This window comes from Falco cherrug, chromosome 11 (assembly GCF_023634085.1).
Source record: "Falco cherrug isolate bFalChe1 chromosome 11, bFalChe1.pri, whole genome shotgun sequence".
Lineage (NCBI taxonomy): Eukaryota > Metazoa > Chordata > Aves > Falconiformes > Falconidae > Falco > Falco cherrug.
In genome coordinates, this window is record NC_073707.1 from 9,504,166 (window position 1) to 9,517,936 (window position 13,771).

Below are 13,771 nucleotides of genomic sequence, written 5' to 3' on the forward strand. Positions count from 1 at the left end.
ACTGAACTTCACATTAAGCCTTACGTTCAGGCCAGTCTGTCTGAAGCATGCCTTCTACAAAAGCACCTAGTGTTGTTTGGCTGACATTAGGAGGATGTGGGATCCATTAACTTCCTCAGTTTTAAAAATGTCGATCTTCCTAAGTATTAACCAGATGTACCCTGTTTTGAAGCTTTTTGGACAGAGCTTTTGGTCACTTCATTGGAAAGCTTTTTTTTTCATTCTCCTTTAAGAAAGGTAATGCAGACTGTTACTTCAGAAAGCAATAGGATAAAAACCTTTATTGTTCCACCTTTGTCAAGAGTTCATTTTCTATTGATACGCATTTTTGTAACTGTAGTTTACAACAGAAACTTCAGCTCCTTAGAGGCTTAACGTGGAGTAGCAAAAAAACCTTCAACACCAATCTGAGGACAGGTCTTCAAGTAATACACCACTCGGGCACCAGGAATCCCTAGGATCAGAATCAGTTAGATCTTCCACCTCCTCCCTTTCCTGCATTCTTTGTCCTCATTTCATGCCAAGCCTTCACCAGTGGTTCTCTGTTCTTCCATATGAGCTCATGGCCATAAGTTACGTACCATCTGAGAAAGAAAAAATGAGTTAAAACTTAACTCCAACTTTCCTCTGTATCTAAGGAAAAGACGGATCACTAAATGCAAGTGACACAAATGCTTAGTATAGGAGACAAGAAAAACTGAGGCAGTAAGAACAACATTTTTGGAAAGCAGCAATGACAGGCAAGCCACTTGTTCTCTCGACTCCTAATCGTTAACCTCTTTGTGTTCTTGCTTGACTCAGTACTGAGAATGAATGGTTTTCATGCCTTTACTTTCATGCTTTCATTTCTACTTCTATTTCCATTTAGAAGACTGTTAAAAACACTACTGTTGCTTATGGTAATCTTTACCAATAACACCAAGTATTTTTCTCATATGTAAATACAACTGTCCCATAATGAACAGCCACATTCCATTCAAAGTGCCTTTTCTTCTGTAACCATCTAAATGAAGATTTAATCTAGCAAAGTGTTCTAGCTTAATTTACACTCACAGAGAACTATAAATGCTGATATATGAATATTAAAATAAGTGATTAAGCAAGGGAGGTTATGGCGGAGAGAAGAGGTGAGAAGGGAAGCAACTGCATGGAAACAGGTTGAAGGCTCTCCCACAAACCTAACATCACACCCCCATCCTGAACAACAAAAACACTTTTACATGAGCCATATCAGCCAGCGCTAGGTAAACTGGCGATTCCTTTAAATCATATAGCTGCTTTCTGAAGCAGGCAATTGTCTGTGAGGCAATGTACAGAGAATACTTTGGCCATTCATTGGCCATATGCCCTAATTAGGGGCCCTGTTTTAGGATGAAGTGACCAAAATGATCAGAGTAGAACATACAGGTAGAACCTATGTAGGTGAGGAAGGCAAGACACTTGCCAAGTCAAGAAAATTTTTACTGCAACTGCTATCCTATTATGTGCGTTATAATGAACAAGCTGATACAGATACACCATGGCAGAAAGCAGTTATGAATCAGCAAGACTACGTCAAATGCATCTATGATGCCAGAGAAGGGGGGAAAAGGAGACACTGCAGCAGAGAACTTACCGACAGCGAAGCTAAGAAATAGCAAATACGTTCATAGACCAAAATAGGAGTCTTCCACCTGCACTTTGTCTGGCCTAGTTAAATCTCAGGTAAGCTTTTAAAATGCCTACATAAACCATTTAAAAATACTCTTAGCAATAAGCGCACAAATTAAAACAACACTGCAATCAGATAGGAGGGGAAAACCTCATTGGGTAATGTAGTTCAAACATGGAACAATGCAGAACTGTTTCCTGCAACCTGATTTCTAGTACTTCTTCCCAATTAAGAAGGTTCCACACAAAGACAACACAGCAGCACTGAGAAACAGCAGCAGATGCTGCTCGAAGGAATTTGGCCTGAGTTTATACTAACTCTGCAGCGCGCTCTAAATTGGCAATTAGGGGGAGAACACTGAGACAAAGAAATTTTCTCAGCAGTTTAATTCTAAAGTTATTTTAATTTGTCCATGCTGCGTTTTGTGAGAATCTTTCCTGCCTTGTAGCTCTCTTCAATGTGCTGGGGGGAGCAGGACAGAGACAGCCAGCCCGGGTTATGGTGACAGAACAACCTGACATCTAATCTATCATTCTAAGGCAGTTCAGCTCAATTTCTTTCAGTTCTAAGCATCTGTTAAGTTTTCCCGCACAATTTTATAGCACTACAAGGAAAAGACTGAGTTGTCTTCAGTGCTACTTCAGATAACTTTCCATAAAAACCCCATACTTCGGAGATAAAAGGAAGAGGAAAAAAATCACAGGATGAATTTAAACATGAAACAAACAGAAGTTAGTAAATACAGACTTACATTCCAAAGAGAGCTCCCCCGAGATGTGCAGCATGGTCAAAAAGTCTCCAGCCTAGAGCAAGCCCTGCAGTGTCAAACGCAATTATGGCTTTTAAAGCCTGGAAAGGAACAGAATATGGAATGGAGAGCATCAGTCACAGCATGTAATGGTCACTGATAACAGCATTTCCTATTCAGGCAGAAAGTAAAAATCTGGGATCGTAAAGGATCACATAAATTTTATGGGAAAGCAATCACTGTAAAAAAACCAAACAACTAAACAAAACCAAGCTGTTTTAAAACAACAGACTCGGTGCTTAGCTGTACTGTGCTGTCAAAACACAGACACGAGCAGCTACAGAATATTGTGGGGTAGGAATGTACCCTTTTCAAATACTCAAGTCTCTTCCAATCTTCATTTCTAAAGCTACACATACATTCCAAACTCAGGTCAGAAAAAAGAAAAACGGAAGTTACTTGAAAGAGTACATGCAATAAAAGACACCACAAAAGATGTAATTGCAACATTCTCATTCACTAATTCTGACATAGCTTAGATTTATGTGCATGTGTCCTCCCCAACACAACCCTTTAGTGGATGGAACATGTGGGGCAGTATCCCTGTCACCTTATCTGATAAAAATTCATCATTACACTCTCCTAAATGACATATCCATTGGCAGGTAGAAAATCAGGATGATGGTGAACAACTCCATGACTGGAAACAGCGTGAGCCACAGCACACATCCTCAGGAGACACAAACCACCATAACTGTAATTATGCAAAATTTCACCGAACACCTCATTCCAAAAAGACCAACAGATTTAATGTTAGGATGAAATGTTACTTTTAGGATTTCTTTCCTTAAGCGTATGTGTTAGAATAGCAGCTGCATTGTGCCACATTGGCTTGTTTATTTTAAAAGCTGATTACAGTGTACGTAAGGTAGGCTAAAGGAGTACATAAAGCTTAGAAATACAATTATATAGTAGGGCTAAAATCATTCCAACATTTATATTACAATAGCCAATGCTGCTCTTGTTTTACTGCTGCAAGGAGTACTTCCTCATGACAATGTTCTCTGTGGCTCTGACAATATTTCTACCCAGGCAATCTTTTTTAGGAAAGATTCAGTTAAAGGGTAGCATGCAAAAAAACAGGTCCACTCAAGCAGAAGCTACATCTAAGAATGCTTTTTCAAATCTGTAAGCTTCAATTACAAAAAAAAATATTAAATCTCATGATCTTCAAATGACAAAACTTAACCGCTTAAATTAAAACAGTAAAACAACTTTAGTAGACCAAAGATGATTAAGATGATTAAAGCCAAGACATCCATGAGATGCTTTTCTTAAATGGGGCACTGGATGTGCTTAAAAGAACTTAATGAAACAAAGAAGGAGTCCTGGTACTACATATGAAGAAAAGACTCAGTAGTTTATTTCTAATCCCAGCAGTGTTGTTGGAAGTATCAAAAGATGGTATGAATCCAAATAAGGCAGCAGGTAGTCCTCCAGGGCTGAAATGTTATTTCCCTTGAGAAGTGAAATTCTGTGTTTCTCATTGTGATAAATTTTTCTTCAGAAAGACTGTATCAGTATTAGATTAGCCTGTTAACGAGCGCTCCTATAAAAAAATATCACCTGTCACAGAAAGAACAGTATATGTGTGTGCCCATCTCCTCAGACAGGTGCATCCAAGTCCCTCCCAACCTCCTTCACCTCTTAGTATCAGATTTGAAACATATCCATGGAGGATGGAATTTGGGATAAATCTAAAAATCACTACACACTTGTGTCATGACTCTGCTAGTCTGCAACAATTCAGAACCAGTCTCCAGGACTTCCATGACCTGTATTCTCGTTCAAAATAAAATTAACAGCTTGGAAACACAAACAAAGAGGACACACGCTCAGATACTGGAGAGGTACGGAAAAAATGTTTAAAGAGTAGGATTTCTTTGAAGTTCAAAGGCACTTACATTTCCTGCTGTAAATGTGAACATTGGAAGAAATATGATGGCTAGTTTTGCTTCTGGCATCTTTGCACATACGGCTGCAAGGACAGTCATTATAGCTCCTGACTGTAAACACATTAAAACAGACAAAAGTAAGCCGAGACGTTACATAAAGGAAAATTTATTTTTCTGCATGTGAACATGTTTTCCTTTTTTTCTTTTATTTTCAAACGCGTCCCTGTGGTAAACCTCAAAGTAAAAAGCACCACAGCAAAGTTCAGAACAAAAATAGAACAAGACACCCTTATTTAATTTAAATATCTGAAATCATAAATACTGTGGAAAAAAATAGCCCTCAGATGCTCTTACGTAAGAAATAACCTCCCTGATTTTTATGGTAACAGTTTATGTTAATATGCTTTTTCCCCAGAAACCCTAGAAATCATATTAATCAAACACAGACATTTCAGATGAAGGGAATCATTCTGAAGCTTGTACCAAAACAAGGAAAATAACAGATGGACAAAGACAAAAATCTTTTGTCAATGAAACAAGCAATTCCCTGGTCTGTACTGAACTGACCATGGGCTTTTGTATCCAGGAAACATCTCAATGGAAAGGCTGCAAATACAGTCAACTAATGTTATGTGTGGCAATTTCAGTAACTTCAGATCAGTAAGACGAATGGGAAGTAACTTGCTCCAGGTATAGTTAATTCACAAGATAAAGGGACAATCCATAGAAAGCACTACCGAAAATGCTAACTTTGGGACAGCTCAGTGGATTTTTTCATTGCAATTGAAAAATAAGAATCTGACTTTTGGCTTTTATCAACATTATTCAGTAAAGTTAAGAAGCCTTTAGAACTTGGTAAATGGCTAGGCTCACCTCAAATGTATAGCAAGTTAAGTGTTTTAAAATGTTCTACTACTAAAAGTACTTGTAAAGAACAGACACCACCACCTCCTCAGCCTGCCTTGTCTCTTTTATACTGTGAGACTTTTGGCAGGAGTGCAGCCCGTTCTGCACAGCATGCCCTACAGCTTCCACTAGTATCACATGCTGATTTTGATTGTCTGATTACATTCACTCTAAAATATTCTATTTTCAATTAAAGCAGACTGATACACAATTACAAAACAACATTTATGAAATAAGTTATAGAACTGAAATATCTGCTCAGTGACAGGAGCTCCTGCTGTTAAGGACTCATTTACAAGCCATTAGCATTAAGTGGCATTAGTTCTGGGCTGCTGCTGCAACACAGTCAACATAATTGAAGAATAGGCAAGTTCTTGCATAGGAATCACAGCCTGGTTACTTGGGTTTGGTAAACTTTCCCAGTTTCCATTATCCCAAATATATTCTTGGCTTTTAAGCAGGTTAAAGAATACAACAGGCAGCAAAAATAGCTTCAGAGATCATTAGAAGGTCTCCCATATTCTGAGATACTTACAGCTCCAAGGGATGGTTCAAACCTTCCAGTGGCCATTTTAGCGACATAACTGACAAAAGTGGAGATAACCCCTAGGAAGTAAAAAAGACTACTGAAAACAATGTCAGCAATGCAGACAAGCATCAGAAAGTGCAACAGTGTTACCTGAACATCTTCCTAAAGAAGCTAGTGTAGGTGCTGTGGGGTTTTTGTTGTTGTTTTGGGGTATTTTTGTTTGTTTTAACTTGAATCAACTGTCATCTTTTCCCACAAAACTCCCATGAGTCTATATTAAGAGCTATTTTATTTTGGTAGCTACGCATGAATTAAAACCAAATATTTGTATTGTCATATATTTTGAAGCCCAGTGTCTTAAACCCATCAAAATTCTGTATGACAGCAAGTAAGTACTGCAGTTAGTATAGAGCAGTAAGTGGGACTGAGCAATGGCCACCTGCCATCATACATCTATTAACCATGTACACACTTTACTTGCATGAATACATATTTATACTTTTTAAAGTGTTGTAAAGATATATAAGTACTATTTTAACATTACCAGCAGAAAGATATACTGCAATGAACTGCTCACATCCCAGAAGAGAGACAATGCTGCTGGAAAAACTCCATAAAACATACATATTTGCTGCCATGTGGAATAGAGAGAAGTGACTAAATGTAGAGAGCAGCATGGGAGAACAGAGGGCTCCTACAAAAGACAAAAACAATTACTGAAGCAAAAAAAGTCAGTGTTCCAATTGGCTTCAACTTGCATGCAATGCAGAATAGAAATTTATCAAGATAATAGAGGCTAATTATGTTTAGAATTCTTAAATACAAGCTAAGTAATAAGCCCAGAAATGTAACAAACTTCAAATTCTACACAATACTTTTTGAAAGGTAGAACACATGCCCTACAGGTATGCAAGCTGTACAGCTACTTTAGAAAGCCTTAATTACCTACTGGGGAATGTTTCATATAAAACATTTATCTTATGACAAAACTCCTGTGCTTTGGAAAGGAAAAAAAGAGATTTTATTTATGTATGTATACGGTGAAAGATTTTTAATGTATTATCCGAGCATCTATATAAAATTATGTTGCTACAGAGATGGACTCATAAAGATAAACTAGTCTTCTTTTCAGAAAGCTACTAGCTCTCCTCACTGAAACAGCGGCCTTGAAAATGCAAAAAAGCCAATTAAAAGGTTTGAAGGTCAATATTATTTAAAATAGGTTTTTGGGTGACTGATGCTCAGATCTGTGTAACAGCTGTCCTTAGCTTTGGAGTGCATGTGGAGAATTGCTTGGGTTTCCACTTTTTTGGCAGAAACTAAGAGGACAGCATAAAGTACTCTCCTAATGCATGTTTGTCCTTTTAATTCTTTACTGTAGAAATGAAAACTAATGCCATTAAATACCAGCAACCTGCTTTCCTAAGTTAACCTCTTCAAAACATTCCACAGTGAAAGCCAAGTTTGCATGTGTGGTTTTTTTCTTTTTTAATGTGACTCAAAGCACAGCTTTGAAACAAGGACTCCGTACATAACACACAGACTAATGTTTGTCTATTGACAAAAGCACACATGCATGTGACTGATGACTGTTCTACCAGCATCCCACAGAACACTGCCGGGGATGGGGGGGCGGGGAATAAAATCACATTTGAGTGTAATTTTTGAACAGCATTACACAGTACAATTTATTTTCCTCCTTCCCAAAGCATGGCACGATTCGCATTCTGTCCAGGAAAGCAGCAGGGGTTGTTATCACTGGGAGAAGTGCCTCTTCACCTTCACAAAGGCAGGAGCTGCATCCTACTGAATGCAGTAAAAGGCCAATGAGCAGGCAATAGTTTTGACATTACAATATTTAGAAAAGCACCAGTTTTGTTTGTTTTAAAAACCCCACGATCCTCTAACTTTTTTTTTCTCCCCTCAAACCAGTTACTGTCTAGACAGAATGATGTGTTTGGGTAGGATTGAGATTGCTCGTGGGTGATGGGAGCTACAAGCCATGCATCATCTGAAGTTTCTGCAGTATGATCAATTACATCAATTCCTAATTATCATTAGTTCAATCACATCCCAACGTAGAAAAGTTACCCACATGACTGTTCACTTACTGGAGGATGGATCTGAAGTGAAATATGTAAACATAATCCGTCGCATGCCAGGCAGCCTCCATAAACAGAACACAAAGACATTTGCAGCTATAATACCTATCAAGAGGGGAGGAAAAAAAAGTATAAAAGCAAATTATTAATATAACACACCATAATGCTTACTGTAAACAAGCATTCAAAAGTAAGCTTACAAGAATCATCCTCTTTCTTCACTATTCCATTAAAAGCAGTAGAGTTTAGAAAAAGCAAAGAAAAATACCGGAAGCTAGATTTATACAGTGGAAGTCCTTCCGAAATATGACATCTAATTGTTACTGGTTTAAGTGCAATGAATGCAACAGTCCAGAAAATCTGAAGACATTCAAAGGATCGTCTCAAACTTTTGTTTCACTGTAGAACCAATGAAACAGCAGCCAGCTTAGGAGGTCCCATTTCTTCCCTCTCTAGCTGTTTATTCCCAAATGCCACCAATCTGCTGCACGGTTGCATTTAGCTGCGCATGGAGGGGAGCAGGCACAGGGAACCATACAAACACACAGTACACATCCTGTCCATTTTTCTGGGAGTTTTGGTTTTGAGGGAATTGTAAAGGTAACATTTATAGATCAAACATAAAAAAATGAGTTGGCTTTGTTATGCCATAGTCACCTTTGGGAGACAGCAAACATGCAGCTTTTTACTTCACAGATGTTTACTGCAATCTTACTTTATTTTAAATAAAAATATAAATTATTAGAAACATAATGATGCAATTCATCATTTCCTGTTTAAAGCGCCTTCTCTATTTCTATCCAAGCATTCAGGTATTTAAAATGTTTTATAACAACTAGAAACATTAAAAAGGAAAATAATTGTGATCCCTTACATAGTGGTAAATGTCACATAATTAAGTTTGCAACAAAATGTAAGAACTGTGGAAAGCTACGATATATAAATCCTAGAATCAACATTTCAATTATCTTGTCTTTTGATGCTCCATCCTGTTTCACCATGCTCTTTTATTAGAGGAAATGTTTTCCCTGCATGCTAAACCAAAACATTACAAAACTGTCAACTATTGCAGTGCAATAAGCCCAACTGTGTTATAGCAATCAAGGGCGAGTAGCTGAACAGCTCAGGGTCTACCAGCCAGAGTTTGTATTGCTTGTTAGATCAACTAGATGTTGAGGGACACTCTAGAGAGCGCATAATCAAACTTCACGACCCCTGCCCCAAATGCCATATTTGTATCTGCTTCGTGACCTGGTTTGCATGTCGAAGAGCAATTCAAAGCATTATACAAAAATTCATGACAGCACTTGTAAATTGAGTGGTCTGAGATTATTTTTGCCCAAAACATTTAGCACTTATGCAATCTATTCTCAGACTGGGAGTCAACTCATCAAAGAGTATACTGCCTGCAATTTTTTTTCTAAAATGCTTCTGTAGAAAAGTAAATGACATGGAAATAACATTTAAGTAACCTGATGCTAACCACCTACTAATATAGATTCAATAAATACTTAACATAGAATACGTAACAGCGGGTATGGCTCAGCTACGTCATTTGGATTTGAATCAAATTCTTATCAGATTCTCTCCACACATTACATTTATCTTGGGGACTTCAAGTGACGTTAAGCTAACCAATCAAAACTATATCATAATGAAAGGAAAGCTCACAAGCTTTTTTTTTTTGCTGTTTTACATACATCATCCGGCAGACAAGATGCAACTATTAGGGAATTTTACTTCCACATACCAGTGGAATATAAATGCCTGTTCCTTCTGAAAGTTTTTGCTGGTTTTCACAGTTCCTGAGAAAAAGTCGCTGGGAGAGGATTCTAGTTAATCCTTCACCCTTTCTCGTACAGATGCATAGGAATTTCTTTAATGCATACAAAAAAGTTTGTGCAAGGAAGTGTAGCAGAAATAGTGTGGTGCAGGTATAAACTTATACATGCTTTGGGCCTAACAACCTAAACGTGATATGAAAGCCATCTGTTTTAACATACTGTACCTGTTTGCCATATTTCTCTTCCTGTGAATGCCTAATACTTGTAAGCTAACACAAACCTGTCACAGTCCGCTGACCCTCAGTCAGGTTATTCCACCAGCTGTTAACCTGGAACGGAATTGTTGTACATCAATGCCACTGCAGTTATTTGCAGTTTCAGAAACAGTCAGGTACAGCGCTACCTTTTTAAGAACAGAAAGCATTTGTTTGGAATCTGTTAAGTAAATCGGTTTTAAACTTTTTTATTTCTGATTGGTTTAGCCTTTCAAGTTGGCATTTCCTTACTCAAGAGTAGGTATCTACCCTCCTTTTTATAAAATATCCCAACACAGATGAAGAGTTTCTTCAAGAAGAATGGGATTTTATTTATTTATTTATTTTACACAATTCCATGGGTTTAACTCTGCTTGTACTAAGTAAGGCTCTAACCCATAATGCTTACTTTAGCAGATTAGCCAAAGTTAGCATAAATCCTGCCTCGACTAAGCCTCACCCTAATGCTGTCTAACATTACACCACCCACCTTTGAGAGATTCCACTTTTGTGCCAGGGTCACTTTTGCAGAAGTGGCTCACAAGATGTGGAATCCATTCCCTCTTGCGTCCAGCTCACCCAGCCCTCCTCCAAGTTTAAAACCCCTGAAAAAGTTTATTTTGAGTGTAGTCAGCCCACAGACAACTTCCACCCCCTTTTCTCTTCCTCAGCTTTCAGAATAATTTTGGACAAATATTTCATTGATAGCTCAATGACCTTCCAACCATATTGATCGGGACGATGTCATAAAAATTATCTGTAGGTTGGAGGCAGGGGGAAATAATGCTGTATGAAACAAATAATTCACTATTCGTTACCAAAGTAACAACTTCATTGCTTTTTTTTGTTTAATTCTCTGGCACAGGATACCAATACCAGTTATTTCCTACAAAGTTCTCCAGTATATGAACACTAAACAAACATGATTTTTCTACAGTACAGGAAGCAGATGCCCTCAGAAACTATTGGGGGATCCTGAACTTTTAAAATAGAACTTAACCAGTTGAAGATAGGGATCGGGAGTTTAAGCCTATTAACAACAGGTTAATTTTGTTTTACTTTTTTGATAGCTGATTATGAGATCTTTCCCTTCAGGTTTTGAAGGAAAACAAAAGTATAAAACCAAAATTATTTAAAATATTAAGTTACAATCATAATCTCACCTGCGGTTCATAAACAATGAGCAAGAAAGCATGCTGTACTGGGCCTGGCTAGGGTATAATTAGTTTTCTTTATAGGAGCTCATACATGGTGCTGTGGTTTATGTTTTTGACTAAAACAGTACCGGCAACACACTAATGTTCTAGCTTTTGCTGAACAGTGTTTGCACAGTATCAAAAGATCTTTCCCATTTCTCACTCTGCCCCTGCAGTGAATAGACTAGGGGTGTGCAATAAACTGGGAGGGGATATAACTGGGCAGATGACCCAAGCTAACCAGAGATATTCCACACCATATACTATCATGCTCATCAATAAAAGGAAAAAGAAGGGATTTTAGGAGGTTTAGTCATCTTTTGCTCATGAACTGGCCAAGCATTGGCCCCCCCACAGGAGACTATGAGTGACTGCCTTTGCATCACTTGTTTTGTGTTCTCTCTCCTCCCACTTACCAAACAATTTTTTGGTTATTGTTTTATCTTTACCCCCAGTTTTCTTGCTTTTAATGTTCCTTTCCTCTTCCCCCATCCCACTAAGGGTTTGTGGGGGAACTGAGAGAGCAGCCGTGTGGCACTTAGCTGCCCACCAGGGCTAACCCACAACACATGCCCATGTCAAAAGTGGTGCCAGAGTGCATGCAACACACATTGCAAAACCTCCTCTGCGTCCTACGCAGGACCCTGTGTTACTCTAGCTCCACATTCAGCCCCACCTCCCTTCAACACGCAGACCTGGAAGAGTAATCATGCCTGGTCTACCACAAGCCACAACAGTAACCTTGAAACAAAGGTAAAACAAATATGCATGTTTAGTTAGTTTTGCGTGCACCTAATTAAAAACTAAACGAGTGATACTTTTGGGATGTCACCTAGATGTGTAGTAAGTCTTGCAGCACTTGCATTGCTCTTACTGCCCAAAGTACTTGCAATGAAATGTCAGCTCTCAAACCAAAAAAGCTCTCTAAACCCTCGTATTTGTGAAGGCTGAAAATACAACTGCTTTTCAGGAGCCAGAGCATTAAAAAAATCTCATGCTTAAGGTTCAGAATTTAAGCTAGCTCTGTCCAATCTGGGAACCCACAGTCATTTTGAGAACGCTGAGATGCAGCAAGAATAGATTGGGTGTTTTTTATAGTGAAAAAGCAAAAGGTACCAAGTTTAGATATGCAAGCTGCTACTACTGACCCATCTTCCCCACATTTCAGGGTGAAGACGGTATTTTTCCCCAGTGTAGCCATTGCAGATATTGCCAGTTACAGTCTTCTAGAACGAATTCTATCTGTCTTTCTCATAAAGAGACGCATCTGCTGCAATTTGCAGAGAAGCTGTTATTTCTCCAAGGTGCAGAGCAGGCCGAAAGGCTGCCGGGGCGGCGGCCAGGCGTGCCCCCCGGAGCAGGCCGCGGCCGTGCTGGGGCGCGGCGGGGCCCACGCGTGTGCCGGCGGGCCGGGCCCCCCCACCTGCTTCCTGAAGTCGCCCCTCTTCTGCGGCCGTATCTTGTCCAGCCAGTCCGCCCGCGCCTCCTCCAGATAGGTCTGGACCCGCGACTTGAGCGACTCGTACTGCCAGATGGCGGCGCATCCGAAGGCAGAGCCTGTGAACTGGGCCACAGCGGGGACAGTCAAACGCGAGGCGGCGTCCCCCGGCCCGGGCCGAGGCAGCCGGGCTCGCCCCCGCCTCACCTCGCTCCCCGGCCCCGGCTGACAGCCAGGGCCCGCCGCCGGCCCCACAGCCCCCGGCCCGAGCCACTTACCCCCACGGCGAAGAGGAGCGGCCTGAGCAGGCGGCGCGGCGAGGGGCGGCCAGCGCGGGGCGGCGGCGGCGGGCAGAGGCTGCGGCGCGGGGGCGGCGGGCCGGGCCGCGCCTCGGCGGCGCTGGCGGCGGGGGGCTCCTCGGGCCGCGGCCGTGCCCGGCGGAAGCCCTGCCGCGGTTCCAGCAGCACCATCAGCCTGCTGGGGAAAGACGCGGACCGTCAGCACCGCCGTGGCCGCCCGGCCAGCCCCCCGCGGCCGCCCCCTCCCCGGTCCCCGGTCCCCGGTCCCCCGCCGCCGTTCCCCCCTCCCCGGCCCGGCCGTACCTGTACGGCCGCGGGCCGCAGGCGCGGGCCCAGCACCGCCACGCCATGTTGGGCGCCTCCCCGCGCGCCAAGCCCTTCCGGGGCAGCCGGGCGCCATCTTGCGGGCGCTGCCTTGGGCGCCCGGCGGCGGGGCCGGGGCAGCCGCTCGCTCACACCCCCCGGGGCGGCCCCGGGGCTCCTCCGCGCCGCCAGGCCGCTCAGCACGGTGGGCGCCCGCGGGGCTCCCGGCGCCGTGCCGTGCCGGGGGGCACGGCCGGCAGCGGGTCGGATCCGCCCCGCGTCCTGGCCCGGCCGCCATGTCGAGAGGGTCACCCCGGCACTGCCCCGCCATAGCGGGCGTGGCGCCGCGAGCCCCTGTGGCCGCCATGATGAGCGTGGCAGCTCTTTGCCGCCGTGCTCCGTCGGCGGCTAGCCTTGGCGCCATGCCATTGGGGGTTTCCATGGTCTTGATATATTCTTTTTCTAGAAGCCCTCTGGAATATACAGAGCCTGTCTCCTAATGCAGAGCTCAGCCTGCCGCGGCCCAGGAGGCAGGGAGGCAGCTGGGGCTGCAGCCTCAGCCTCGCCTTGCTCTGCCGTGTTGCTGCACTTCACCCCACCGCGCCT

At 42.1% G+C, this 13,771-nt stretch overlaps 1 protein-coding gene across 2 annotated transcripts; it reads right to left on the reverse strand.

Annotated features, from left to right (window-relative positions):
* Positions 1-254: 254 nt before the first annotated feature.
* On the reverse strand, positions 255-13,316 carry PARL (presenilin associated rhomboid like). Of its 2 annotated transcripts, none has more exons than XM_055723681.1 (10): positions 13,166-13,316; positions 12,842-13,040; positions 12,549-12,689; positions 9,956-10,004; positions 7,901-7,996; positions 6,334-6,483; positions 5,796-5,866; positions 4,364-4,465; positions 2,403-2,500; positions 255-584 (listed from the first exon to the last, which is right to left on the reverse strand). In XM_055723681.1, the coding sequence occupies exons 1-10, from the start codon at positions 13,210-13,212 to the stop codon at positions 467-469; spliced, it is 1,071 nt and encodes a 356-aa protein (XP_055579656.1). In that variant the 5' UTR covers positions 13,213-13,316; the 3' UTR covers positions 255-466. The 2 variants fall into 2 exon arrangements, with proteins under 2 accessions (XP_055579656.1, XP_055579657.1); XM_055723682.1 differs by having other exon boundaries at positions 12,842-13,037; positions 13,166-13,264.
* Positions 13,317-13,771: the final 455 nt, after the last annotated feature.